This window comes from Grus americana, chromosome 4 (assembly GCF_028858705.1).
Source record: "Grus americana isolate bGruAme1 chromosome 4, bGruAme1.mat, whole genome shotgun sequence".
Lineage (NCBI taxonomy): Eukaryota > Metazoa > Chordata > Aves > Gruiformes > Gruidae > Grus > Grus americana.
Window position 1 is genome coordinate 54,643,229 of NC_072855.1, and position 24,621 is coordinate 54,667,849.

General features: G+C 39.8%; 1 protein-coding gene across 2 annotated transcripts in view; it reads right to left on the reverse strand.

The window, feature by feature from the left end:
• Positions 1-3,225: 3,225 nt before the first annotated feature.
• Positions 3,226-24,621, reverse strand: part of PPP3CA (protein phosphatase 3 catalytic subunit alpha) — a 200,779-nt gene continuing 179,383 nt past the window's right edge. Inside the window, exons 10-14 of one of the 2 annotated variants that reach the window (XM_054824465.1) lie at positions 24,059-24,133; positions 15,228-15,312; positions 10,999-11,096; positions 8,232-8,261; positions 3,226-4,987 (exon numbers count right to left, since the gene is read on the reverse strand). In XM_054824465.1, the coding sequence (XP_054680440.1) occupies positions 4,794-4,987; positions 8,232-8,261; positions 10,999-11,096; positions 15,228-15,312; positions 24,059-24,133 (482 nt within the window). In that variant the 3' untranslated portion in view covers positions 3,226-4,793. The remainder of the gene's footprint in view (positions 4,988-8,231; positions 8,262-10,998; positions 11,097-15,227; positions 15,313-24,058; positions 24,134-24,621) is intronic. The other variant, XM_054824466.1, reaches the window with a different exon arrangement.

Sequence of the window (24,621 nt, forward strand, 5' to 3'; positions counted from 1 at the left end):
CCTAAAATGCTGTGAAATTAGCCCAAGAAATTATTAAGTACCCAGATGTCGAGAGAAATGGGCTTGCTCGATTGCACCATGGTTGTCTACATCAACAGCCTCAGGGAGGTAATAGCTAAAGTATGAAACAACCATCTCTTGCTCGAGTATTGCTGCCCTGAGAATCGCCTTACTGGGTGCCCGGGCCCCAACCTCCAGCAAACGGCCACGCAAGGGTCTGCCCAAAGGGAGAGGGGGCCTTGGCGAGCCCCAGAGCAACTGATGGTGGCCACTAGTGGACTCCACAAAGGAGAGGACGCTGTCATGTCTGCCACCAGACTTCCCACTGGCGGCAAAATCGGTCCTTTAGCACACTCTTTGCCAAGTTGCTTTACCTAAAACAAGCTTTTGGCAGGGATGAAAGAGCCAAGGCAGCCCTTCCCTTTGCAATCGTGTGCCGCAGCAGAATTCTGCCCAGAGCACAGAGCTATCCGTCAGCTTGATGAAACGTGGTGTCACATATAAAACTGAAACTGCCCTCAAGTTATTTAAAAAATAATAATAATAAAAATCAAAGCCTCAAAAAACATGCATTTTATAATGCTTACCAGACTTGATGCTGCAAAGTCAGCTCAGCAAGACAAAAAAGAAATATCCCCTACCTCTAGCTCCATCAACTCCTCCTTTTTGTGACCCCCACGGAGGTGGCTGCAAGTCCTCTGCGTTTTCACATACATATGAACATCTACATATGAACACATATTTTTTCCTAAATTATTGAAGAACCACAAAGTTCATCCTTTTGCATGCCAAAGCCAGCCATTTTTAGCAGAATCGAACATCCTCCCCAAAGCAACTAAGGCGGCGATCTGCAACCTATTTTCCAAATGGTTGCTTTGGTGCTTGTGGTTTTTTAACATTTGAAATAGCTGATTCTCACATCCCTCTCTTTGTGAAAGAAGTGGGAAGATTCATGGATCTGACTAATCTGAGCAACAGTACCTTGAAAAAAGAAGGGAAACTGATTTCTAAGGACTAAAATTGTAAATTCAGTTTGAACCTAGAAAGTGTCCCTAAATTTTAATTTTTCACACTCCAAACTCCACTGTTTCACTAAACCCCAAAGCCAAAGTGAGAGAGGACAGAGAGCAGGTCTGTACTAACAAGCAGCATCTTTCAGTGCCTGTTTTTAGCCCTGATTTCTGACCTCAGTTTTGCCAGCCAGGTTCTCAGGAGAAAGCCAAATTATACCCAAACTCCTCTAGAAGCTCCAGACGATCCTCCTCTGGCAATAAAAGAGGAAAATGTCACGGAAAATGCTGAAAGAATTTATATCTGTGCCTGACAGTTGGCAATTCTGGCGCAAGCTTAAGCAGGGTTAAACCTACTGCAATTTTGGGGGGAACCCTAGACAAAATATAAATGTTGTGTTCTTCATAAATTTATGCTAAGAGCTAACACACTTCATGATTAATAGCTGTTGAGAAGGAAAATTATGACAGTGCAGAAAATATAATACATGTATCCAATATGCTATCTCCCACAACACAGTGGGAATAAAGTGGTTAAGATAATAGAGTAAAACCTGATATGAAGTAGGCACCAATGATATTTTTGGCATTAAAAGTTGCATATTTGGCAAGGAGGAGGAAACCTGTACTGGGAGACACACTCCAGTGCATGGCACGTCACGGAGTGAGGCCATGAAATCCAAAACTCAGCCTTCAGTGGCACCAGGGTTTTTCTTCAAATTCATCTATGGCTCCTTCTGCAACAGGAAAAAGGAAGGACAGCTGGAAGACGTGGGATGCCCTGGAAAGAGAGAACCTTTGGAAAATTTTTTTTTGTCCTTTTAGGAACATTTGAGCATAGCCAAGACTATCCCGCAGAGTCAGTCCAGAACCTGCCCCGTGGTAGGACGGCAGGGATCGCTGCAGAAAAGAGCCAGGTCATTTACCTGGACACACAGGGCACTGCTATTTTGCATGCTCAGGACATTTTTCATTCTTCTAAGATATAAAAAGTTCAAAAATCATCTCCTTACTCACCAAACTTGGTACATTTCCTAATGGATTACTCAGCCTGGGCTACCTCGCCTACCCATAAGCTCTTTCGCAATTACAGCAGGCATTTGCAAACCCACCACTGATTTGTAGCACGGATCTTTTGGGTTAAGTCTACCAACTGAGAGGTCTATACCACACTGTCACAGCTGAGAGGTGGGGGGGGCGGAAACCCAACCCTTTCTTGCTGTTAAATTGGTTTGGGCAACTGCCAAGGCCCAACTTAAATGAAACCAGACAGCACACGTTGCACCGCCCCACAGTATTGCTCCAATTTGTTGGAGCACAGTATTGCTCCATGCTGCACCAAGTGCCTGCTGATGTCTCTACAGAAAAGCTTACCTGAGGTAACCGACAGTCGTTCAGGTAGCGCCTTCGCAGGACCAAACTGGCAAGTAAAACGGTCACTCAAACTGTCACCATTACTATTGCTATTTCTACGCAATCTGAAATAAAAATGTAAATCTAAAATCGGTCCAGCTTCATAGTCCTGTACCTTATGAATTCTCTTTACTTTTTTTCCACCTGTCGTATTTTGCCAAAATTAACAAGAGCTAAAGTGGGGAAAAAAAACACATAAAGCAGGGACTGAGCCAACATTTAATAACGCTACTTGAAAGGAGGACTAAAGCAATACCCACAACTCTGCACCATTTGGCATGGTCCATCAGTTCTTCGCAGGATGACGGACTGTGGAAAGATGCTGAGCACAGTTAGGGAGAAAACGAGAACATGGCAGAGCTTTCGCAGTTCACCTCTGACTAAAAGAGAGAGCATTTGAAATCTGAAATTGATGATTTTTTTTTCTTGTTTTTCCTTAAAGGAAGATTTTAAATGATACTGATTGATCTTTTCAAACACTCGAGATGGTGTGGGGGAAAGCACACGGAGGGCACACGTGTTCTTCCGCACTCCACTTGTGGGATACCTCCTACCCACTTTAGTGAAAACCCAGCTTTCTAACCAGAACTTGGGGGAGGTTTGCAGATGTTCAGTAGCCTAAAACAGTTGGGTAATAAATGAATTTTTTTCTTAGTAAAGAACTGACCTTGAATCTTGAAAGGAGTCATTCTTCTGTTACACCGACGGTCTTCTCCTGTCCAAAGTAAGAGAGCAACAAGCGTACACGCACGTGTGCCTGCGTGCGCTTCTGCGACTGAGCCAGCAAGAACGGGAAGAGTGCTTAAGTTCATGCACAGTTTTATTGAGTAGTAATATAAAATGCTTCTTTCATTGTTACAAGTGCATGCTTTGATTGCCAACATTTCGAAGTCAAATTACAAAGGCAAGGCTGTAGGCTGTAGTGAATTACTTGGGCACTTATACAATTGTTAAAAAATATCAATGGACTGTTTTGTTTCTTTTTCTTTTTTAGAATGAACCAGTTGAAACCCGTAACTGATATACAAAGGGAAAAAAGTGAAAAAATTACACATTTTGTGGCACATGACAGAACAGAACAAGATGACTAAACCATTATGACATTAACAGTTATCATGCATTTAGAATTTCACATGTAACTACAAACTTATTTAAATTTCACAAGGTTCGCTAAACATGCTACCCATCTATATGTGCACTGACAAGCTTATGTTAAAAACTTTAAGAATACTCTCCCCTTAGATTTTTCAAAGCTTTTTTTTGATTACAAAATTTCAAAGGCATTAAGCATTTTTTTTTTTAGAGAATATAAAGTACGCCAGTATACATACATTTCCAGTATAAGTCAGACCACTAAGCGCATTACAGTCCCATACAGGCCTATACAGCCATTTTTTCTTAAAAAACATGCATAGGCAGATTTTTACAGAATATAGATGCTTTTCACTGCACTTAATATGGTGTCTTGTTCACTATACTTAAAAATGCACCACTCATAAATATTTAAATTCAGCAAGCCACAACCAAGACTTGATTTACCAAAAAAACCCAGAAAACCCCCCAAACCAAAACCCCCTAAATATAAACAGCAAAAAAAGATAAATGTTATCATTATTCCAGTTTTTTTTTTTAACAAAGAAAAGGATAATTGCTGCCAAATTAGTAAGATAAGTGTTATATTTAAAGAAGGGCATTGAAGCACACTAAAGAAACCTGAGGTAAGCATAATCTGTACAAAATTAAACTGTCGCTCTCGCTCGCTCTCTCACTCTCTCTCTCTCTTTCTCTTTTTTTTTTTTTTTGGCATTTTAAACAAATTTCCAACATTCTTTTTTTTCTTTTTTTCTCTATATTTTTAAAGACTGCCTAATTTATTTCATAGCCATTGTCTGACAAGAGTAGCAAAACATTATCAATAAATAGTCCTTATTTAGTTTGTACATTTTGTTAAAAATGTTTCGATGTTCTCCATGTTTAGTGCTGCAACTGTAAACGTACAATAGTTAGTAAGAAATTAAACAAAGTTTTCATGTCCAGTAACATAATAAAAGGCCTTTCAGTAACATATCTAGACGTTCCCAATGCAGTAGGAAAACATGTTCATTCCCCTAACTTTGCAATATATACCAGCATGAGCTTTCGTTTTTTCTACAAGCATTTTAAAGGCATATCCAAAGGAGGTGTCTCTCCCCCACCCTCCCTCCCACCAAATTAAAGTTGACGATCTCTTCGTAGATGATTTTTTTGTAAACTGAATCCACCACCTGGCCCCCAGAGCAAGTAAGCTATTATCAGAGGCAAGAACATCCCACTGCCGATGTGCAGAAACCCCATCGCGCCCTGCAGCTCAACCCCCCTCCCGGGCAGCGGTCACTGAATATTGCTGCTATTACTGCCGTTGCTGTCCGTGCCATTAGTCTCTGTGGAGATTGCCTTGTTGATGGAGTTAAGGTTGGCATCGGATGGCACGTCTCTGCGCGGAGGCATTCGCTCATTAATTCGATCTAAGCCTTTGGCCTCTTCGAAGCTAGTGATCTTATGCTGGGGTGAAAATCCTTTGATAGCTAAATAAAGGATTGTTAAAAAGTAAAATTAGCAAGGTAAAACTCTCGGCAGCTCTTCCCCCAACTTAGCAATGAGTGCGAAAGTCCTTCTTTGTGAAGGCGGCAATGAGAAGATCTGACAACACGACCGACTCCTTACCGTACTTGGAAAGAGCTGGGGGTTAACCACCACCGTCTCTCTTGCAACACAACTATTTTTTTCAACAAGATCAACTTCCAATATTTTGTTGTCCACTGGGGTTCAGCTTAAAACGCTCAAAAGCTGACATGAAACTACAGTTTGCATTTAGGAACCATGCTTAGGGCACAGCCGTCAGCCGGGGAGTTAGCATTTGTCGTCATCAACTTAGAGACTCCCGTCTGACTTTCAAAGACCAGGGGAAGAAGCGTTGGCCAGTTACAGATGGTGATGACATGGTGAGGCCAGTTTGCAGGATATACGTTCAAGCTATGGGAGATCTGGGGCGACCCTGCAACAGGTTGCCTTATGTTCTCAACACAGGCGAGCTGCTGGTTGATCGCTTGGGGCAGTTACCCTCCCCAACACATCCCTGGACTTCTAGAAAGCAGCTTGAGTCATACAGTGGTAACGCCGTGCAACACGGACCAGGAATATCATCATTTTGGCACATCCATATAATTTAACTTTGGAAACGCACTGACAAAGGACCAAAGTTCCAACTGAACCTGAGGACTTTTGATCTGCCCTTCAGCAGCAACGTTGATGAGGCCACGCTGACCTCAGAAGGCAGCCACAGGCTGGGGAATGTATTTGTAGAGTGTGATTTTTACTTTTTTTTTTCTCTCTCTTCAATTGAAGAGTTGAAGATCTTTAGATTTAAAGCAAAAGAGAAAAAAGCACCGTAGGCAAACAGCAGGTCACAGCTCCGTAGATAATTTGTCATAGCCTTCTGTGTGTTTTTCTCTTATCTGCACCCAATCAATGCACTGCACTTCCAGAACTGGCACTTTTGCTATGCCTCTATCTTAACATGCCATAGAGCAGAAATGGTGTGTTAGTACCAGGAAACTGCAAACTCCCTGGGGAGAAAATGGTAGGGGAGTTTCAAAGATCAAATTCAATATTCCTTTCCTCCCTTCATCTTCTCTTTAACCCAAAGTACTCCTGCTCTCCTTCCAATATGCAGTCCCAATTCTGGACAAGCTGGTAATGTCTGTTAAAAAACCCCACGAAAACCAACCAACCCAAACCCCCAGAACATCCCTGGTACCAATCTACCACTCCTTGCATTTTGGGGGGAGCGAGAAAAGCGTTTTCATGCTGATATTTTTGCCAACCATTCCTGTGAAAATGATCCTGTTTGCCTCAGGATTTAGTTCCTTAGCCAGTTTCACAAACATTATATTGGAACTTTGTGAAGTGCATGGGTTTTAACATGTATTATACTTCAGAAAAACAACAACAACATAATGGTGATTAGTCAAGTGAGCAGGGATGGAGCAGTGAAAACAGAACGGGCCCTACAGTGAGGTTTTTCAAGGTTTGGTTTTGTCTTTTGTTTTGTTTTGTTTTTCCTTTATCTTCTACCACAAAAATGAAGATGTCTAACAAGCACCCAGGCCAATCTCTTAAAGCAACAGTTTAATGGACAGCCGTGTTGAAGCTGAAACACTCGCTGCGTCCTGGAGCTTGCCAGTAGCAAAGCCCAGTGGCGTCCTCAGGCCCTGAACCAAACTGCAGAGGGACAATTGGGAAAGGACGAAACATTTTCTCCATCGTTCGCTTCGTCTACGTAGGCTAGTCGTTAACGGTTACGGTGGCTAACTAGCGAGGATGGCAAATCAAGAATTAACTTGAAGGGTGCGTATTGCTGGAATGGGGGCACGTTCAATCGATCGTATCTCAAGCAGACACGTTATCGTCTGTAATACTGAGGAAGGTGCTCTGCTGTAGTTGCTGGTCAGACAACGAGTATCAGCAGTTTACATTGAGAGTATACTAAAAACACAACACATAGTCACAGAAAATCACAGAAAACAGCCAAACTGTCAACGAGAATGCACACTGCAGATTAGAGATTGCCGATAGGAATAGATAATTCCAACATAAATAGCAGCTTACTCACTGCTATTTAGAAAGCAGTTGTATTTTCTCTTACTTATTTGTTCTGTAATTTTATTCACTGCTTTACAAAAATCAAAAACAAATTCAGCTGGCCAAAAGGGCACATCTTACCAACGGACAGCAATCATCAGATTTTTTAATTTTTTTTTAATTAACTAAAAAAATACCCGCAGAAAATTTGAGAGGGGCAAGAACAAAATACAACTGAAGAATTTTGTTTTAAAGGGGAATTCTGAAAATTCTTCTTCCAAAACTTTATAATGCTGAATATTGCGCATCTACATTGCAATACGTGATTACTTAGGTTTTAATCATAGCGTTACAAATTGCGTAAGGGTTAAATTAGAGGTCTGTCAATAAAGCACCATAGTTTTCGATACTAAACATTCAGAAATCTTCTGAGGCAGCCAGTCACTTTATATTTGTAGCCAAAATGGTGCTGGTGTTAATGGTTGCTCTAATGTAAATATCCAGTGTGTAAACTGCCACTACCAGAGGAAACAAGACATCTTGCAGACAAATGTCTCATGTTGGTTTACTTTTAAAGAGAAACAGAAACGTGCTGAACTGTAACAAAAGACTAATAAAAATTTTTTACTAGTGACCTAAAAGAAAGAAAACAAACTGAAGCAAAAAAAGAAAAAAGGGGAAGAGAAAAAAAAAAAACAACAAAAAGAGAGAATATTTCTAAAAGCTGTGTGTTTTCCTCAACCAGAGATTGCTGAGGATGGTTTGAGGCGGAGACAAGACCCAGCCGTCAGCGCACAGCTTTTGCGCTATGTATGTGTCACAGAGCATTTACGAGCTGCTGCCGAGTTACGTCCCGTGAAATCCAAGTCTCCTGATCTCCTCCTGTGGCGTTACTCAGTGCTTAGTTCAACATACAGCAATTCCAATGTGATTGTAACTTTCAGAACAAAAAAAAAACCACAACAGCAGCAACAGAAAAAAAAAAGAACAAAAACCAAACAACAACAACAAAAAAAAAACCCAAACCAAAAGCATTTTCCCCTTTAAAGCAATTACATTTTGGTTAATACCGAGCCACAATTGTTAGCCCAACACCCACACAATCTGTACAAGCTACAGCAAAATGAATACACCCAGCAGAGCCCTTATCTGTTGTGGCACCAACAGAAAGGGGACTGGCCAATTTACCTTCATCAGCCTCAATAGCCTCAACAGTAGCTGAAGAGAAGAAAGGGGTAGCAAAACGAATGAGAAAAATGAGCAGAGGATTTTAACTCTAAGAACAAGTCAGTGAATAGCAAAGGAGCTACAACACTAATGTTACTGTAAGTGCTGGATTTTGGCAAAACAGACAACACAGAGAAATGCTTACACAAAAACGATAATTTGCAGATTGAATTAAGCTATAGTTTGCTTTGAAGCAGAAGTTTCACAAACTAAAAGTTTTTAAAGACACATTTGAGTAGTTTGCTTTTGACTCAAAAGAACTACAAAATGAAAATGTCTTCCATATTGCACATCTGACCTGCAAGGGTTATTGTATAATTCTCCCAGCTTTGAATAAGAGCAGTTTGATTTGCCCTGTCAAAAGAGAACAAAAAATGGCATAAAGCCATCACACGAAATTCGTACCACTTACAATGTCAGCTTGAAAAGTATTAGCTGCCAGTACAAGGCGAAAGAGCCGCAAATATAACTTCTCAGAATGATTTTTTTTTTTCTTCTCTCTCCTGACTAAAAGAAACCTCCCCACAGCATGGGACTGAGTTTGCTCAGACAGCTTTGCCTTTGCTCGCAATCTCGCCCAGTCTGCTCCATCTGTAAGCGTCCTTTTTGTCAGCCCAGTCTCTGAAAACAGCGTTCTTCTAATATTTCATTTAAATCAATGGACATAGACATAAGATTGAAATCAGTTGCACCTCCAAAATCGCAAAGCGTGGTCAGAGAGAGAAAAGTTTGTAATCGGGAGGTTGCTGCGGTGTTATGAGTACCATGTCACCACTGGTTTGAAACCACTCATTGTTCTTATAGACATAATTTCATTTGAATTCTACCCATCAGCTTGGCATAAATTTATTTCTACAGTCAGAAATTTAGAGGCTGATGCCAAATCAGCAAATGAAATCCAATATAGCAATGGTACAGCTCAAATATTTAAAAAGAAACTTTGATTTTCAAGAACTCCTCTGATTTAGAGAATGGCTTAAGAAGCCAAGCTTTTAGAAATTCCTCTCTCCTTTTTTGACTTGCTTTTTCCTACATAAATGCTTTTTTCATCCTCCATAAAACCCAAACAATTTTTTTTTAATATAGTTAGGATGTTAAATATGGATTGAAATCAATACTAAAAGATGTATACTATTATCTTGCTGCATGGGGAAATTGGAGGAGCTAACCCGCATGCACCAAGGTAAGCCTATGCCTCTCAAGCTACAGAGCAAGAGAGATGGCAAAAAAATCAAGGAACGAAACCAACGCAAACTTAAAAGAAAAGGAAACACAATAACTAGGATGAGAAATTAAAATGTATAAACAGATCCAAACCAGCACTGACACATTAGAAAAAAAATGACAACTAAAATGTATACTTCCACAACATATTTTCTGTTAATACATATGGAAATATGAATGTGTGCTTAACAGAAACTATGTAAACTTCAGATTACTTGGTGAATAGGGTACTACGTGTTAACTAAGGCAGGAGCTTGTGTATAGTAATGTTTTACTAAGCCAGAATACTGCAGTATGAGGAGATTTTCCTTTTAGCCATTGTAATAAGAACTTTGGGCAATTTTCTCAAATTCATTTAAATTCTAATATTTTGCCAGGGCAACAATAGCAGTTTCCTTGGACCAAATTTTCTAACAAATGTAAAGCAAGTACACAGAGAAAAGCCTAGGTAAAGACCACAACCCCATTAAGAAAGGCATCCTGTGGAATCATATTGCAGCATTTTCAAAGCAGAACGTTACTATGTCAATAACACACAAGTCATCAAAAAGAAAAAAAGGGAAGGGGAAAAAAGGGAAAAGAAGGTTTACCACCATATACCTGAATCTTCTAGGTAAAAGAGACAGTAAAGGGAAAAATACAGAGAAAGAATGCTCCAGGAAGGAAACAGGAAAACAAGAGGCTGAGACTGTGTTAAGGTTATAAAGCATTTCTATTTCTTACATGTACTGCCCACAGAACCTCAATAAGCGAGAGACATTCTTGTGTGCCTGCAATATACTCTACAGCAATACACACGGTAAAAAAGGAGAGCTTACAGTAGCAAATTAAATACTTTGCAGCTCCTTATTCCAAAAGGAATATTTCATCAAAGGCAGCCCTACTATAGACGTACAGATTTTCCGTAACAAGAAGCACTTGGTATAAAACTGAACTGACAACCTGTATTGTCTTTGTGTACAAGGCAAACGTGGTGTTGGTAAGAACCTCCCTTCACTTGGGCTTAAAATCAGAGCAAAATTGTTCTCATGCTGTCACCTAGAATTGCTATGAGAGAAAATCTAATTCTAGAGGTATTTTCCATTGGTGATTCTCTACGAGGAAGAACAAATCAGATAAAATAAGAGTTTGAGTGTCATTATCTAAGCTGAACCTTCAGTACTCCGTGTATCAAAGGCTGCTCTTAAAAAAACCCAAAAAGATGCTGTAAACTGTGGAAAGAGCACCCTTCACATGCAATGCTGATCTACCATTCTGAACAGTTGATTTTCAGGGATTTCCCCACCACCACCACCTTCTTTCTTTGAAAAACAGTGGTACATAGTAAGTCTGGATAAGTGGCCTTAAATGAACTGCTCCCAAATGCTCCAGTACGACAAACCGCCTGTTTTATTCTGCCCTTTATTTTTTTCTGAGGAGACTGCGGTTACTTTTCTTGGGTTCTGCAGTTGAAAACCAATTGGGTTTTTTACACATAACGACAAACACAGGCAAACATGCTTACCGCTTTGCAGTGTTTGTTTTCCCCCAGAGAGCACACCACTGGGCAGCATTCCTGTTGGAGTCAAACCTTTCAGCGTCAGCACACTTTCACTCTCTTCTCTGCAGAAGGAAAAAAAAAAAAGAAAAACAAAAAACCAATCCCAAAAGTAAATAATTGTCTTTTTTTTTTTTTTTTTTTTTTCAAATACAGAACAGGTTTGAGACACCTTAAGCTACACCTGCCCTGCAATGATTTGGTTATCTCCAATCTCCTTACCACGACAGACTGAATCCAGTGAGAACACCAGCACCAGTGCAGTTCCCCTCACTGCACTTTAAATATTTCGCCTTTGCACCGCACCCTACGCAGACCCCCACTATAGTTAACACTATAACCTGCATCTATGAAACAACGCACGACATACATTTGAATATATATACACATAAAACCACAAACTTGATAAGAGGAGGACCAAAGGAGCAGTCACTGCCAACAATACATTTAAGTGTCTTACACCGTGTGGTCCAAAATCAACTTAAATTGTTGTTTTGGTTTTGTCTCCACTAGCAGTCAGGTGCATTATTTATTAATGATCATCAGCCACTTAAAAAAATGCAGCTGAAAGCTCATTAAAATTAATAAGCACTTCTACCCTTACTAGCACTGTTCCTAACAGTCTTGTATGCTAAAAATGATACTGCATTCAAGAAAAATGTTTTAGGAAACCTAAATACGTTTTTCCAGTCTTCAAATACAGTTTTTAATACATGGCAAGAGGAATACAACAGCTCTATCCAGACAAGCTGTTAAATACAGCTTTCTGCGAGCACTGTAATGCTGACTGTGATGATACACTTTCTCAGCAGCAAAACTGACCCAAATTCTTTAAGAGAAAGCTATTTTGAAGTGCTTTACTTTGAAATATATAATGACATTAAGCTGGAGGAAACAAACACAAAGACAGAATTTAGTTCCACATTCACTTGAGGATAATGTGGTTTTGTCTATCAAAACTGTCTCTCAGCAATTCTACTACTTACAATTTTCTTTAGACCTACGTGCCCTGAATTACTCACACATTTCAAACAACTCTTGTTTACCTACTACATATACTCTTCAAGTTCTATTTTTAGTTTGAAAATGATTCTCCTTGTACACGCTTTTCTTTCTGTAATAGTAAAAATCAAATTGTGACGACTTTCCTTGCAAGTTTCCTAAGTAATTAGGACTAATGCAACAGCCAACTATTTCCAGAATTAACACAGTATTTTCATCAAGAGTTACACACCAAAGTTTTTGCTTTCTCTTGGTTATTTGCCTCTGCAAGCATATGCATAATCTGCATTTTCAATTCAATCCATTTAATCTCTTTTTTTTTTTTTAATTAAACCACAATGGCACTTTTAGCTTCACTTTCATAGGATAAGTTTATTCACCGTATTTTTATTATCTTTAAACCACATATTGCCAAGAAACCTCTGTATCACAAATTTTGAGATTTTTTTTTAGCCTTTGGTGTTCCTTATTTTCTATTTGATGTCCTTCTGTTTTAAAAAAAAGGAAAATAAGCTGATTAAATATTTTATTTACCCCCCTCCTGTCTAAATGTATCCAAAAAGAAGTCAGACTTGAGAAACAAAGCCACAGCGAGACAATGACAGGGAATCATGAGGTCTTCCACTGAGCTTAGGCCAATCTTTCTATGATGGCTATTCTCAGCAAGGCTCATTTATAACCTTTGAAACTCAATGGAACACTATTTTGATATCTAATTTTGAGAATAAAGTGCCCGAAATGATCTCAGTTTTACATTCAGGTTACATCCTTGAGGAAGGTGGCCACTCCGGCTCAGAGAAGAGACATTCGACTGAGTCCTTTGAAGGTAGCCATGTCAGGTGCTGATCGTTCCGAAAGACTTTTTAAGAATTAGTGAAATAAATTTCATAAACCGGCAAACAGGAACTTCAAAGGTTTCTGAAATAGGCTGGTTTAGGTGGTGGTGTCACCACAGTCTTTGCAGGGTTATGCACAGTTATCAGGCACTTGTGTGTTAAATGCGGATTGTGCTGGCAAGACAGAAAAAATAACCCAGGCTGTTCTATCGGAACAGTATTTGCAAGATTAACCTCGTGTAATCTTTGCTGTCTAGAAGCCTGGCACCTAGCTGAGGAGAATCAACCTCTCCCAGCAGAAGAGAAGAGGAGATAACTCCCGGGGGAACAATGGTGGCTGGGATGAAATGTCACCCATCCCCCGGCAGACTGGTCAGCAAAACTTGGAGGTACCTGTCTACTTGCTGACTATGCCTCTGACCACGGTAAGGATGTGCTGCATTTGCTGGTTAAAGGTAAAGGAGAGCAAATAAACTCTTCGTCTTCAGTCCTTCCTGCAAAGTTTTAAGGTCCATCAGTAACCAAGAACTGTAAAAGGCTCAGCAGCTTCAGTGAGCGAACCACTGGCTTCTCCTCTGCCAGGTACAGTCCACTCTGGTCTTCTGGAGACGTTGGAATGCGTGTGGCAGGGGTAAAAAAACTGTCTCGTGAACAACTCTGAGATGAATTTGACCAGTTTCCAGGGAACGATCAAGACTGATTTCCATCAGTGCCTTAAAATATTGATTTTTGTGAAATAATTTAAGAGGGCTCAAAGTTTCAAGTGGTGCTGAAACCCTAAGCTATGAGGCTTATGCATATCACTTTAGACAGGGCACACACAAGAACTATCCTGTACCCTTCCTCCATCCCTGAAACCATTGAAAAGGTTCTGCCCCATAGTCCCTTTGAAAAAGTCTTTGACATATAGGTGATGCCAGTCATCAGCAAGTTGTCAAACTCCAAATATATCAGCTGAGCATCCAATTTTAAGCCCTTCTGCATATTAAAGTCCACGTTTCTGTTGAATTAATCCCGTCTTTCAAAAGGTGCTCCAGAACAAAATACAGGGGGTCCAGCAGCTGCAGTTCAAGGGTATGGGAGAAAGACAGGTTTCCCAAACTTTGTTTGCTCAACTATCATCAGAGAAAAATAATCCTGCTGTTTTATGAAGGTGGTGGCAACGTCACCTCCAGGCTCTCTGCCAGTCTTGGTACAGAGGAGTAGGTGGAAACATTTGATTGCTCCCCCGTCTTGTTTAAGGAAAAGGCATGACGCCAACTTTTCTTTTTTTTTTATGGGTACCACTTTGAAGTAGCTTTGTGCATCAGTAGTAATTCACATATAACACTTTGGGAACCCCAGGTACAAAGTCCTCCATCTCAGTATGCTATTTAAAGCTATGCTGCTGCAATCTGCAACGCATGGGCGAACTGCTGTGTCCACGCGAAGCCCCACTGACAACCTGCCCACTGCTTGCATGCTGCAGAAGTCTCTCAAATCAAGCAAGTTTGAGAGTTTCATCTGAAATGAAGAGTGTATTCTTCAAGTAACTATTTTTATTTCCTCTTTTTATATCAATCATACAATCATACCAATACATTTTTTAAAAATCCCTTGATTTTGCAGTAACCATAATAGCCATAAACTGACTATAGCAGAGCAACACACAATTTCCTGACAGAAAAAAAAAAAAAAAAACCCCTCTCCTGAAAGGGAGGGAGAACTGTATTTTCTATATTTAGACTTCAGCACAGCACAGTACAGCACGTTTTCTCTTCTGCTCAGAGACATCAAATGGAGAGCTCTAAACATTGGGTAGCAATTAGTTACTCATGCTCATGTGTTTGGGGGAGTGCAGCCCAAGGTAACAAGTTGCTGTTGTCTGCAAAATGATTTCCTGGATTTTTAGTTAAATGACCCTAATGCTTTCATCTTTAATCATCTTTACTCATGGCTGTAGCAACAACTGCGAGTGACAAAGCGGGACAGTTTGCTTCCTTTTTAATGAGACATGGTGTGGAACATACCTTTTCTCCACATCTAACTCTTTCCTTGCAGTGGCTAAGAGTTAATTAGTATACCTGGTGAGCAATAGTCTTTTTTTTTTTAAAAAAAAAGGTAACTGCAATTTTCTTTGCTGATGTCTTTTGTTTGTCTGTTTTACGCTCAGCAAAAGTCCTTAGGAGGAAGATTATTCAGAGCCATAACAACAGTATTGTACAAATAAAGCAATCTTTAAAAGGTTCCAGTAAAATTCAGTTGGATGGTATACTAAAATATCAAATTTGCTGTTTGATTAACAGTAGAGTGCTCCAAGTAATCATTCAAAGATGTCCTTTAACATTAAAAAACATCTGAAATGGCACAAAACCTTACCTTAACACTGAGAAAACTCTAGCCATTTTTCCTATTGCTCTTATCTTGTTCCTTATAACCTCCTTTCGAGCAGCAGCTGTTGCTCCTATGGAAAACAAATTAAAACCAGTTATAAGTATTTGTAAACAATACATCACTATTCTGAACTCTAAATACAAGAAACATCATATTAATGCCACAACTTGCCAAACTGACCCACATTTGTAGTCAAAACTGAAAATACTATTTTTTTTTTTTGTTATTTACAGCTTTTGACTGACCACTTTTGAAGAATTTAGTTATTAGTACCTTTAGGGATGCAATCCTTTTCCTGATACACATTAAAGCTGCATGTTTTTTCATCAACGTAAGCTAATTTTCCATTTCAAAAACATTTTCAGAGACCATATCCTTTTGAAAACAAGTTTCTTAGAAAATAGTCAAAATGCCAAAAAGATATTTAATATGAACAGTGTCCAAACCATTAAAAAAAAGTTAAAAGTTAAACAACGGAGTTAAAACGTATTTCAAACGTATTTCATAGTCTTACCATTTTAAGTGAAAATCAATCATGTTTGACTTAATTTTCTAAAAAAAGTGATTGGGTTAAGCTTAAGGCCTAGAGGGTCCAGTTAGGGTTTCCCCATCCCTAGTTAAAAAGTACTTAAATGGTTATAAAACCTAAAGGCAGAGTCCTGAAAACCAGCATGAAATGGTAGGGATTGCACTGGCTGGCAGTGGTTAAGAGAGTTCCACAGAGCAAATTCCTTCTCATCACTGCTACGGCCTGCTCAAAATTACAATTACTTTGAAATTTGTGAGCTCACACAATAATCTGCCTTAAAAAATAACATATGCTGGAACAGAGACTACAGTTCAGCTAAGTTTGCACGTGTGCTTGTTACTTGGATATCATCAAAAACTAGAATATTATCTGTGCATCCAAGAGAGAACCACCTGAATGGGAAAAGCAAATAGTACTAAGTTATCGGAATGAGGAACTTCTTGTAATAAGGACCGCCCCCATCCCCAAGAAAATGCCATGTTATACTAAGTAAGCCAGTTTCATTTAAATATCACAATCATAACCACATACATCGCGAAGGTTTCTGAATGACAGGTAACCTTGGCTCACGTGGACGCTGCCTGACATCTCCTGCCTCGGGGGTTCAAGAGCGCAACCCGAAAACCGCTACACATCACGACAACGCTTCCTTCTTCGCTGCTCCAGAATTCAAGGACAAAAATGAAAATTTCTATTTTCAGTTCCTAGCAAATTGATCCGTTTTATAAAGCAGAGTCCATCATGGAGCTAAAATAGCAGAAAAGGCCAAAAAATTGAGGTGGCAGTTGTGGCAGCAGAGGGGACAGCCCCAGGGAGCCGAGGCAGCGGCAGGGACGGCCGTCCGCGGGCGACTGATGGATGCAAGAGGTGAAAAGCTGCAGAAGACACGGCCGCGGGGCCTTGCCGTGCAGACCTTCCTTCGCTGTCTTACGAGAGCGAAGTGCCTCCAGCCGAAAGGGCTCATAGCGAAACGCGGGCTCCACTGGACTCAGTGGCAAAAGTCCCATCTGCTTCAGCGATTCACACGCTGCTCCTCCTTCCTCTGTGCGGTCCCAGCCGCTCGGGGCAGTGCTGGAGGCATCCAACGCTGCCATGCGGGAGATTTGCTGGGTGGCTTCTGGGACCTGACCGAGCAATAATTTCCACAGTTTCAGCTGATGGCAGCCCCCTGGCTCTTCCATCAGGCACTGCCACCTTTCCTACTGCAGATTTCTCAGTTACAATTAAACTCGTAACAGTTTGAGACTACGGCTGGAACCACAAGCATTGCTTCACGGTATTTACTAGATGACTAGGTGGTCTGGCTGATATCACCGAGAAGAGGTGAAAAGGAGGTACTTTTTTTTTTTTTTCTCCTGTGCTGGAATTTCAAACCATCCTTTGCAAAACACTTTCAAAATTGACAAAAAACTCAACTCTCAAATCCTAGAGCTATTCAGAAGAAAGCTAAGTAACCGTAGGAACAAGTATCACAGATAACGACGTAAAAACTCAGGATGAATCTCACTGCAACTTTTAACATTGAGGTCGAGATCAAGTTTAACCCCAAACAGTGCAAGGGGTGAGTTTGATAAAGTGGGAGCTCGACAGCCACGCACAGGGAATCGCGTGCCCCTGACCAGCCCGTGTACAAACGGGTCCCACACGAGCCACCTCGTACGTGCCCACAGCTATCACAATCTGCACGCTCAAATGTCGGTAACTGTACGCCTACGTACTGCGATATATTACGTACGCCGAGGAGTGTAAACTAGATGTCTTACAGTCTTGCATGCTACGTTTGCATGCATCCATCTCTTGGGGCAGGTATTAACGCATTATTTCCAGGCATTTCTAATTGTCCTCCTAGACTGTCTTGAAATTATGAGCCTGTATCTTGACGTTCAAACTGAAAGAAACTACGCTCAGAATCATGGCTTTCAAATCTCCCACACATAAAGATAAAAATATAAAGAAAAGATATTAAAAATATAAAGATATAAAGTCTTAGGCATAAATGTCTAATTCTAGGCAATAAAGAGTGGGAGAAACAGCTGTAGTTCAGCTGTAACTGAATTAAATATAATATGTTCCTAAGAGCTTAATGAAAAATTTAAATTAAACAGCAATGATTCAGCTTGGTTCTTCAGGAAATAGAGGGGGTACATTCCTGCCTCAGTTACTACGATCTCACTAAATTGTACTCTCAAGATGCACAAGACATGGTTTTCAGCCTTTTTTACCCTGAAAGCACTTAAACACAATTTGTCTTTTTTTTCCCCCACAAGTGTCACTATCCCTACTTGTTTATTACAAACCCACACTGTTCTAGTACATCTTATAAGTGTTTTTTCAACCTTTTTCTGTTTAACTTCCAGAAGAGTTGAGAACTGAAAATGATAAATATAATTTATCACCGAAGTGAAATACAATGCCCTACACTTAAATATAAAATAAGAATGGAAAACCAAATACTTAATCATAAAACACAACAGGCTCAAAGGGAGTATTTTGTTTCTCATCAATAGACATAAATGGTTACTAAAAAAATACACTTAAGAGATTTTGGTCTCCACTGAATTTCCTCATTTGTAACAGAGCTGTGAAAATGACTTAAAATATTCTATATTTACTAAATATTAGTAATGATTTCATTTATCCTATTTGTTTTTTTTTTTTTAACCATTATTTGCTAATTCACAATGTTTTATTGCCCTGTTAGTTTTGACTGAATACCACTAACCTGATATAGAATTTGGATTCCCTAACTATTTATACATAAATCTTAGACTCCCTTTTCAATGGGAGTGAATACTCCAGTATTCTGAAATTCACTATTACTGCAAATCCTTATGAATTACTTCAGCTACACTTCAGAAATACACTTATGTGAAAGTACATGGGTCACAACCTGAGAACTGGCTATGGGTAAAAGTGCAAATTTTAGCCTTTGCGAACATTGCCTGATGTCCTCTTAAGTTTTTACTTTTCTTCCAATATCTAAACAAACCCTATTTGCATGAAGGAATTTAAAAAAATCCAATCATGAACACAGTCGACTTTAAAATTGGAGTGGAAAAGTTATTTGGGAGGTAGAATAAAAGCTTTGAATTTTAATTCAGTATTTTAACAAGTTCTATTGGATTTTGGATTTGTAGCATCCAAACACAGGTCTTGCAAGCTGGATATGTAGGACCTATGTGAAATGTAATTTAGATCTTCAGATTAAGCACCAGAACAATGAAAAAAAAAAAAAACAACGGACTATAAACTCTGAAAATATTTCAAGACATAGGATTGAACAGATAGAAAACAATACTGAGTAAAAAAGCCAACCCCAAATTTCTCACCAGTATCCTAATATATAATATTAACTAATTAAGCATTAGGAAAATTAATGACACTTAAGCCTTCCAACTTATGGAATACCTTTCTTCTGTGCATAAATGGGATCTTCTTATGAATTCCAAAGGGGGGGAAAGAAAAAGATCAGTGATGTTTGTAGAATGAAAATAAAAAATAAATACAGAACATTTGACAACATCAATGGAAACGCAATGTTTAAGTAAAGTCTGAAAAACAGAAAAGAAACAAATTAGGCAGGGAACATCCAAAAGGAATGAAACAGATTGAGAATGACGGGGAAAAAAAAGAAAACCACCCCTTTTTTCGCTTAAAGCCTTGTTAGTAGGTTTTGCAGGAAACGCACATGCAGGCGAAAGGTCAGCAGTGAAGCTTAGCCTCGGTGTTTCGCACCCATTGAACACGTACTTTCTCCTACATTGTTGCAGCTGCTTTGATGAGGCTCAATCACTTCTCAAAACCAGTCTGATATCTGAAAGAATAGCTTACTATCGTCGCCACGTCTGCTGCTTCTACCAAAACCTGCGCTATCTACCGCGTACGTGCATTTGTTCAAGTGGTTCAGCAGCTTGCAGTTGTCCAATCCAAACGCCACCGTGGTACGAGGTATTGCATTTTAAAATCGACTGTGTTTGAGAGCAAGACAAGTGCAGCACTCGGCGCCCGGGCAGACCTGCACCATCACACGTGCTTTGGGGACGCGGGTTACCCAGCGCACGCTGCTAGGCTGGTTCAGAGGCAGAGCACGCCAACGTGCCCTAGCATGGCTTGCATGAAAAATGCTTTGGGAATGCATGGAAACAACCACACCTGGCCAAATAAATGAATGAATCAATGAATAAATAAAAAGATCACATTAAAATGCCCCTCTGCCACCAACTCACGGATATTAGGTATATATTGTAGCCCAAGCGTGCTGGTTTGGGGGAAGAACAAACATAAATCAGTGGGAAAAACCCTCCATTTCTCTCCTAGCTAAAATTTAACTCACTGAAAAGCTACGACTCTCTCATCTGCCCAGGTAGTATCACGAACACCCTTATCAAGGCATCGGTCAGTAACTGAGACTTAATGATGAGGCCTTTGCTTTTGCTCAGTCAGTCTCTGTGTTAGTTGGCGCAGAGCTTGCCCCAGGTGCAATTTATTGCACTGCAGAGCCGCGACAAATTTCTACGCCGCTCTTCACAGCAGAACCAGGGTTTGATCGGCAGGAGATGTTTGACTCTGTAGTTGTCTTCAGGCTCGGACTACAGCACAATACTGGGGAAGCTGTATTCCTACCGAGGAATAAATGCTGCAGCTAGCACTGTGACAGCGGCTTTTCCATGAGAAGGCTGTGAGCTACAATGTTGAAGGCAATACAAAAATTAATGCAGGTAATTTAGGAGTGCCTTTATGCCAAATCATGATAGTGATGCATACAAAGCAAGCAGTGCATTTGTGTCAAGTTGTCTATTACATTATTGCACCCTTTTAATTAGCAGCTTTTCCCCCCGCCAATCAAATGCAAGAGGCCAGAAATGTTGCTAATTAAAATAAAACGGGACTCTGACTCTATGCTGGCTGGCTGGGTAGAAGTATTTGCAGCTCCTGTTGCTAAGCGATATGTTTGATGCACAAACCATAAAGCACACGAGCTAACGTTCACCCAAGACATTTTTTGCTGGATCAGATTATATTGCAACCACCATAGCAAACAGGGATGAGAAAGTACACCAAGAGGAAGCTATCAGAGATAAGAAAACTTGACATATCACATCCTCTCATTTTTAAAGCAAGCGAAACCAAAAGGTCAATACAGGCCAGCAGGGAGATATGGGCTAAAGGGCACTACGATTCCTATTTAGGTTTTCTCCCAATAAGCATACACAGAAACTGCCTACAACAAATTGATCAGATCCCCATGACGTGTCTCCTTAAAGAAAAAAAAAAAAAAGAGGAAAAAAGGGAATACACGCTGTTGAGCATCCTGCTCATGGCTAGATGCAACATGCATGACTCAGAACAAATAATAATAATAATAACAATAATAATAATAATAATGGCTGATAAGAACACCATGCAGTGAGGTCAGGCAATACTGATGGGACTTATTTTTGAATGGGGAAGTGAGAGGGTAAGACAGGGCAAGAAAGTGTAAGAAAAGATAAGAAATGAATGATCAGTGCAAACCATAGTGATGGATCATTCTCATTACATGTGGGAACCCAGGTCAGGGCATGTTCAAGCTGCAAGGAGAGAAAGGAAATCAGCAGCGAGCCCTGAAAACTACCATTGATGCAAAAAAAGGCGATGATTTTAAAGAATCATTCCATCAAACAAAATGTATCTGCTGTTGCAGATATCAGGCATTTCCTTCTACAGGAAATACTGCTAAAGAAAAATAGGACTGAACTACTGCAGTCCTTCAAGGAAGCTGGACAGAAATTATTGAAGAAGAGTGAAAATGTTGAACCACAACAAGACTGTCAATATACCGCCCTTACAGAAACAGTTTTAAGCTGATAATCATTCCAGTCTGTTTCATCAAGAACACAAATGAAATACATCTTGCAGTTTCTGCCCCAAAAGGCAAGGGTCTAATGAGAAAAAAAAAAATAAGAGAGGGAACTCAACTATTTCTGAGAGAAAGAGGATTTTCCTTTGTTGTACAGCTAATAAATCCGAACCCACTAGGAAATCATTAAAGATATCAGCCTCTATGTAAATTTAAATCAACCCTCAAATTTACTTTTATGCCAGAATCTTTCAGCCTCTTCCATGTGTACGATGCCCACGAGCCCCCCGCTTCCCACGGGCTGGAGGTACGAGCGTGCGCCCACAGCAAGCTGCAGCACTAGCGCCACAGATCCCATTTTACAGCTCTAAGGGGATTATCTGGGAAAGCAGACACGAGCATATGCCAGCTCTGGTTTTAACTACACATGCTAAAGGTGACAACGTTTCTAATATCTTCCTTAATATAAAATTTTACACAGAGAAAGCGTTCGTACAGAAAAAAAAAATCTGAAGGCAGATTTAGACAACAGCGTTAGCATTACAGTACCAGGAATGGTTTAATTATTCCTCATCTGGAAACGTTAACGCTGTTAGATATCGTTATGCAGTACACACACATGCAAACCCAGAGGATTTCAGCCTGCCTCCCTGCTTAGACACCTGCAATGCTGCAAACTCCATGTCTGGAGGAGAGCCGTGGTAAAACTCCCGGCGAGACGGAGGGGGAGGTTCACCCTCCTCCCAGAAAAACCGCAGTAGATGCGGAGACCTCCTGCAGCTGCTGTCCCCAAAGACGCCTAATGCCTCGCCATTTCTGACTCTGCTTTTGAAAACGTGCTCCGGGGCTGTAACTCAGGCACGGAAACACTGATGCACTACAATTTTAGAAAAGGACTACAGGCATCGGTCTATCTTTGCTCAGCGGAAGTCGAGTAGTACAACTTTAAAAGAAAGTATTAGGCCAATGCTGAATCAATTTAAAAATCCTTCCCATAAAGCCTTTGCTTTGGCATTGCATTCAGTGGGATTTCAGCCTGTGCTTAAGTGCTTTCTTGAGCCAAGGATTTTAAGCACATGGTTTTCTTGCTACTGTATTTAATTTGACACAGTTTTTACTCATTGTATGCCTCCGTTCTGTTTCACACGCTGCTTTAATTACACAGTAGCTACTTATTTAAATTTCATGAGAAAAAAATTGGGCACAATATTCAAACAGGTGTTTTCTTCTCTCCACTGATTACTGGTTTCAATAAATTCAGTCTTTGTCCCAAGTCCTGCAAGATAATTGTTCACGTCCACACTCTGTGGAGGATACAGAACGGGGAATTCCATCTGGCTTTTCAGAGTAAGAGCAAAGCACTATCATCCAAAACCTTCTTCTCCATCGCAAAGGAAACATTTGTCAAAACCCGTGATCTAGGTTCCTCTTCTAAAGATTAAAAATAAAGACTTTGAGAGACAAGTTTAATTATTAATTACAACTTCATGAAATATTTGTCTTACTTTACAGTTCTTCATTCTCCCTGTTCATTCATTCTACCTACAAACATCTTGAGAATATTTGATATTGCTAGATTTTTCCAGGTTATTTTTTACTTTTTTAATATTTCTGTTCTTTTCCTAGATTTTTTTTTTTTTAAACAGTGAAAGCATTCATAGTAAGAACATTAGGGATGCATGGGATTTTTTTCAATTTTGCTCAATCGAGAAGGGACATTCTGGAGAGCTGCAATTTACTCTTGCACAGCCTAACAGAAAATAACGTCTAATAAAATAAATCGACTTCTAAGAATACCCAAATTGCTAGATATAAAGTATGTTTTACAGTCAAACTACAGGTACAAGGCAACTTATCATCATATAAACTCCAACCCAAGTGACAATGGAAGTGACTATTCCTCTCTTAGCAGAAATGCCAGGTCAGAACATTCTCTATCTGTGTTTGCATGCTCATTTTTATTGAGTATATTGCTTCTTAAAAGCCTTTTAGATACACAAGTGCATTAAAAGAAGCAACTGATGAAATATTTCAAGTACAAGTCTTCCAAATTTACAGTACCGACATTTTGGAAGGAGCTCTGCAGGAAGCTTATTTCATTGTAGGAAAATCATTTTGTTGACATAATTAAACTTCCTATGGGAATCCCTGGGATCTTATGCATAAAATCAACATCTGACCCCTTCATGACAACACAGCCCAGATTTCATGGAGGGAAATACTTTTTTTTTTTTTAAACCCCAAACAGGAAAGGGTTAGAACAGGGTAGAAGTTTCATTAGTTCTTTCCAAAGCATGCAGTAAGCGAATCCACTGGAGTCTAGCACACTAGTTGCTTTCAGCGGCACAGAACTTAAACAGGACCCAGAAAATTATCCCAGGGTTAGTAAATAAACTTTTAAAGTAGTTTCAAGGCAAACAATCTCAACCCAGGGCAGGAGGCTCTTACCATCAAACCCATCTTCCTCTGTCCCCAATTCATCATCTGAGCAGATGTTCAGCACGTTTACCAGCATCTCTGTCACTAAAATGGAAAACAAATGCAAAATGTTGATATTAAGCTTCTCTGGTCTGTCAGAGCAAACTCTAGCTGTAGCAGTGCTAAAATTCAGTACAGAAATGACACCCACTTTTTAAACAACATGGACCTAGTTTTATGCACACAGTAATATAAGCTTGAAGTGTCTCGTGTAGTTAATAAATAGTACAAGTTTCCATAAAAATTGTTCCAAATATAACAAACAGCACGACAAATAGACCTTTAAAAAATAATGTGTTTACAATCTCTCTTCTTCCAATTGTCAATGAACTAGGTAACTTTTGTTTTCTTCCCCCTGCCCCCAATACATTTTTGCCTTTCACTCAACTTGGAAAGCAGAACTGGCCACTCTCATCTTGCTGCTACATTGCAGTAGGATTTGAATTCCCTGCTTAGCAAATGGAATGACATATCAATTGAAAAAGTTAAGCAAGAGGGATCACGGAATATTTATTTATTTATCCAGGTTCTGG